This window comes from Populus alba, chromosome 1 (genome assembly GCF_005239225.2).
Source record: "Populus alba chromosome 1, ASM523922v2, whole genome shotgun sequence".
In the NCBI taxonomy this organism is placed as follows: Eukaryota; Viridiplantae; Streptophyta; class Magnoliopsida; order Malpighiales; family Salicaceae; genus Populus; species Populus alba.
The window spans coordinates 44877616-44882449 of record NC_133284.1 but is presented as its reverse complement, the minus strand read 5'-3'; the positions used below and the strand labels follow the sequence as shown (position 1 = coordinate 44882449).

The 4834-nt window shown below is 29.3% G+C and overlaps 1 protein-coding gene across 1 annotated transcript; it reads left to right on the top strand.

The window, feature by feature from the left end:
- Positions 1 to 971: 971 nt before the first annotated feature.
- Positions 972 to 2336, top strand: LOC118038208 (signaling peptide TAXIMIN 2-like). The gene is made up of 2 exons (XM_035044530.2): positions 972 to 1362; positions 1756 to 2336. Exons 1-2 carry the CDS (start codon positions 1265 to 1267, stop codon positions 1877 to 1879), a joined length of 222 nt encoding a protein of 73 aa, XP_034900421.1. The 5' UTR covers positions 972 to 1264; the 3' UTR covers positions 1880 to 2336.
- The last annotated feature ends 2498 nt before the right edge of the window (positions 2337 to 4834 follow it).

Below are 4834 nucleotides of genomic sequence, written 5' to 3'. Positions count from 1 at the left end.
AAATATTTTTAAAACAAAATGAATTATTTATATTTTTTGTATTTGCTTCTAAATTATTATTTTTTGGTGTTTTTAATCGTTATGATGTGTTTATATAAAAAATATTTTTAAAAAAAATAAAAAAATATTATTTAACAATATTTTTAAATAAAAAACATTTTAAAAAACAATTATTATTAAACCAGTAATCACCCCTTTTGACTAACGTTGATAAGTAACTTTACATATTTGGGACCAAGCTGTTATGTTGGGTATAGGACGTCTTCTAGACATGTATAACTGAGTGTAAAGTCTCACCCAAACTGGTGAAGACCCCAAATCCAATATGAAGCCCAAATGACTTGTCGACGTGCAATTGGATTACTTGGAAGTCTCTCTACTCCTTGAAAGTTATGTCTCCCTGCGCTGCCTGGGTCTAGTCGAGCTCCTTGAAAGTTATGTCTCCCTGCCTGGGTCTAGTAGAGCTTTGGATCATGTAGAGTGACTGAGCCCAAATGAAGAGTTTAGTGCACATCCTAGCCCACTAGTTCTTAGGCTCGAGTTGCATTTCTTGTTTTGTGTCTTGGAAATGGCATGCGTTTCGTACTCTGTCTTGTACACGGTGTTTCATAGCATTTAATACACCATTGATAAAGATCATGAGATCATCAGCAAAATGTAGAGTGAGAAAGATGGATTTATTTGCATATAGGGTCATATACGTTATGGGTTAGGTCTCAAACCGTATTATCTAGCAAACAAGTGAATACTTCCGTTGGCAAAGATAAATAAACGTGGGAAAACAAACCCTGCTTATTCTTACAGAAAGGCCTTGCATTGTCCATGGGGTCTAATTTATCATGTCCTAAATCCCGAAAGGTCTTGTATTCCCCATGGAAGCGTACCGAGAGCAACAGGAGTGCGAAATTGAACTTTGAAGAAAAGTCTCACACCCTTGAACTTAAAGGAACACTCCTAAAATAGTACCCATTTCTCTTTAAAATAACATTTTTTTTCTACTAGGGTAGTTTTGGAAAAACAGTAATCTTACAGAGCCCAAGGTTTCCGCGTGCAACCTGCACTCATTTGCATGTTACTATAAAATTAAAATTTGCTTGGGAAGATAATGATTGTAATTAACCTTTCTTGCTTTGGATCCCTTTCTCTCGCCAAACACCAAATATATCCTTGCTGGCGAAAAGGGATTTGTCCTGTGTTGTTGATACCTGAAGAAAGAAGATAAAAATAGACGGAAAAAAAGAGAGAGAAGAGAAGATTATTTATTATGGATGATTGCAGGCCTTTAGGTTTCTTGATTGGATTGCCCTTTGCTCTTATTGCTTTGGTTTTGTCCCTCATCGGAGCTGTTGTTTGGGTTATCGGGTGAGTCTTCCCTTCCATTCCCGTCTGCGTTGTTAATTATTATTATTTTTTTTTTTTTATGAATATACTCTGCATTTCTCGTGTACTTCATGCCAATGGATCTTTGATATACATATTAACCACTTAAGAATACGCAAATTCTTCTTAATCTCCTCAACCCGAACAGAAGAAAAGGAATTTGCTTTCATTTCTTTTTCCTTTTAATTAGCTCGTGCTTCTTGCGTTATATTTTCCTTGCTACTGATCTAGACATGTTCCTTAGAACTGGATCTTATGCCAAGTTAATAAATCTCATAATCTATTGACGATTTGTTTTTCTGTTTATTAAATAGAATTGATGAAATTATTGTTAATTAATAACCATTGAGGCAATGAATGATTTGATGATGACAGTTCTGTGCTGAGTTGCCTCTGCCCTTGTTGCATTTGTTGTGCTGGACTCGCAAATCTTGCAGTGAGCCTGGTGAAGTTGCCTGTGAATATCATTCGATGGTTTATTGATCTGATTCCTTGTTGATTGATTTCAACAATAGCCCAGCAAGCTCGGGATATTCAATTACTTAATTCTTTCTTTCTTTTTTTGGAGGGTCCTGCCTGTGAGTGCAGGCCAGGAGTTTTAATCCAATAATTGATAGTAGTTCTGGTTAGGAGAGCTTGCAGTGATTGATTTTTTATATTTGTATGATTAATTTGCAGATATTAGCTGTGTGCAGATTGACGGTGTTGTTGGAAAATCCTTGTGCTCTTAGTTGATTTCCTGGTGATTTTGTGCTATTTTTGCATTAATTTTCTTCACCACAGAAATCGTGTAAAGCTCATCATCTGTAAAATCATATATTCCATTCCCTTCCATTTTATTCTGCCTTCAGTTTTGGGGCTGGCATGCTTGTACAATTAGCTAGCTAAGGTCAATGCATTCCGGTAATAATTGATTAATAAATTACTCGACTCAGTTAATTTTGTTAAGATTTCCATCGCCTCTTTCATGCCCCTGTGTGTGTGTGTAAAAGATTGTAGAACTAAAATTTTTAAATATATTAGACTAAGCATAATGTTTAGTTTATTATACCAAGATTGTAGTTAAAAAATAATTAGTATAAGTTGTTAGCTTATTATCATCACAAAGACATGTTAAATAAGAGCTATTATGTAACTAGTACTTATTTCATCATATAAATAAGTAGGAAATAAATTTTCTAGTGCTATTGAGAATATTATATGATTTAATTTTTATTTGAAAAAGATCTTGCAATCTCCAATTAACTAGCTATTGTTTCAATCATTACATCCTTTTAGCTATTTTGGTTAGCGGATTCATAATAATTTTTTTCTAACTTTACAAAAACAAAAATAATTCTATTTAAGATCAAAGTGTTTGATGGTATTATATATATATAGACTTACCACTATATATAATACTTTATGCCATTCTAATTGCTAAATAATTATTGCAATGGATGTAAATAGCTAACACTAGTTTTATCAAACATGAAATATTCCTCTAAGAAAATTACAAATCTATCTGGCTTTTTTTACAACTTTTATCAAGAGTAATAAATGTTATGATTCTATCATGGATTTAGTGAATACATATTTGTCTTAAAGAATTTTCCATGAAATAGTTGATCCACGGAGTGTGAAAACATATCCACTTGTAGATTTTAAATCCTTAATGTTTCATATCCAATTAACATAATTATACCCTTCTTAGTACTACTAAAATGATATAATTATATAGTTTTAGATCTTGTCTTAATCTTTTTATGATCATGTATTTTTTATCTTTGCAAGACACCTCTATACTTTAAGGTATTTATAGGAAGATCTTCTACCTTTTCACAATTCATATTGTGTTTTATCTAATTTTTTATACATTACTTTGTTAAGCATATGATTGACAGTTAAAATTACTTCCTTCCACAAGTTTTGATGTGCTACCGAACTTATCAATATGACCCTTATAATTTCTTTTAATAATTGGTTCTTGTATTCTCCAATGCCATTTTATTATGGTGAATAAAGAATATTAGTTTAAAAGATAATACTATATTGGAAAACAAGATTCATTAAATGATACTGTGTATTCTTCACCTATATCACTTTTTATTACCTTTATTTTTTTTCAACTTTATTCTTGTAATGTTTAAACATTTCAAGAGTTTCATCCTTAATCCTATGCAAATAGATGTAACAATACCTTGTGCAATTAACTATAAAAATAATCTAATATTTTTTTTTCCATTTCTAGTTTATACAAACTTTAAGTCATTTCTTTTCTTAGGCTATTTTGCAGATATAATATTGTGTGAATAATACTTTCATTAAGTAAATTCCCAAGAAATATTAAAAAGGTCACAAACAGTTCCTGCTTAAAACCCAATCTTCTTAGATAGAATTTACTGATTGTATTTATTCACTGCACTAACTTTTTGTATATGTAAACAATAATGTATATGTAAATAATATTATCTACATGAACAAATCTTGAATCAAATAACTTTAATGTCATTTTTATATTTAAAAATTTGCCGTTTATGAACTTTTTTAATAATGACAACTTCAACCTGAGTTTTTTTGTTAAAAGCTTTTCAAAGTATCCTTGCACTCTTAATTGAACAATACATATCATATTGTGTATTGTTTAATCCACTTAAAATGTATTTTTTCAACACACAAAATCAATGTGATTCCATATATCCAAAACTACCATAATATTGAAATTAAATTCATTATTCGACAACTTCAATATTTTTCTTACAAGGAACTTAACAAGCTCAATATGGGCACATAAATCAACATTTTATGTTATCATCATTTAAAGTTCAATGTACTAAATTTTTCAGGTTTTTTCACTATGCACTATATAAAATGATAGGTAAAATCTTCATCATCGAAGTAGGTACTTATTGAAGCAATATTAGTTGGAAAAACTAATTCTCGAGCTAAAAACATGATATAAATTATAAAAACAATAGACAATGAAATTTATAAATAAATATTTTGGTTCCATAAAAAGCAAGTAAAATAATATAAAACTAGAAATAAATCAACTTGATAAACAAAAATATTTAAATTATACAAGATAAAAATAAATATTTTTTTTATATTTTAGTTCAAATTAAACATGCATTATGTCAAAACATTATATATATATATATATATATATATGTATATCAAAACATTAACACTAAACAAGAAAAACAAAATGCATGATTATACCAACAATTTTACAAGTAACATGTATAATCTAAATAAAGATATAAACATGGTTTATAAAAGTTTAGTTCATAAAATATATATCAAATAGGAGTTTTCCATTTCGTGATTTCTCTCACCATTCACAGAAACCAAGTCTGCACCCTTATAAAAATCAAAGATTCCGAGTAATAAAGTGAGGTTGAGCGTGTTTTTTTTTTTTTTTTTTAAAATTTAAATTTTTTTTTTATTTTAAATTAATTTTTTTATATTTTTT

Coding starts and splice junctions, on each gene's coding strand:
- LOC118038208 (XM_035044530.2), top strand. CDS start 1,265: ATGGATGATTGCAGGCCTTTAGGTTTCTTGATTGGATTGCCCTTTGCT. Junction 1,363..1,755: donor GCTGTTGTTTGGGTTATCGG/GTGAGTCTTCCC, acceptor TGATGATGACAG/TTCTGTGCTGAGTTGCCTCT.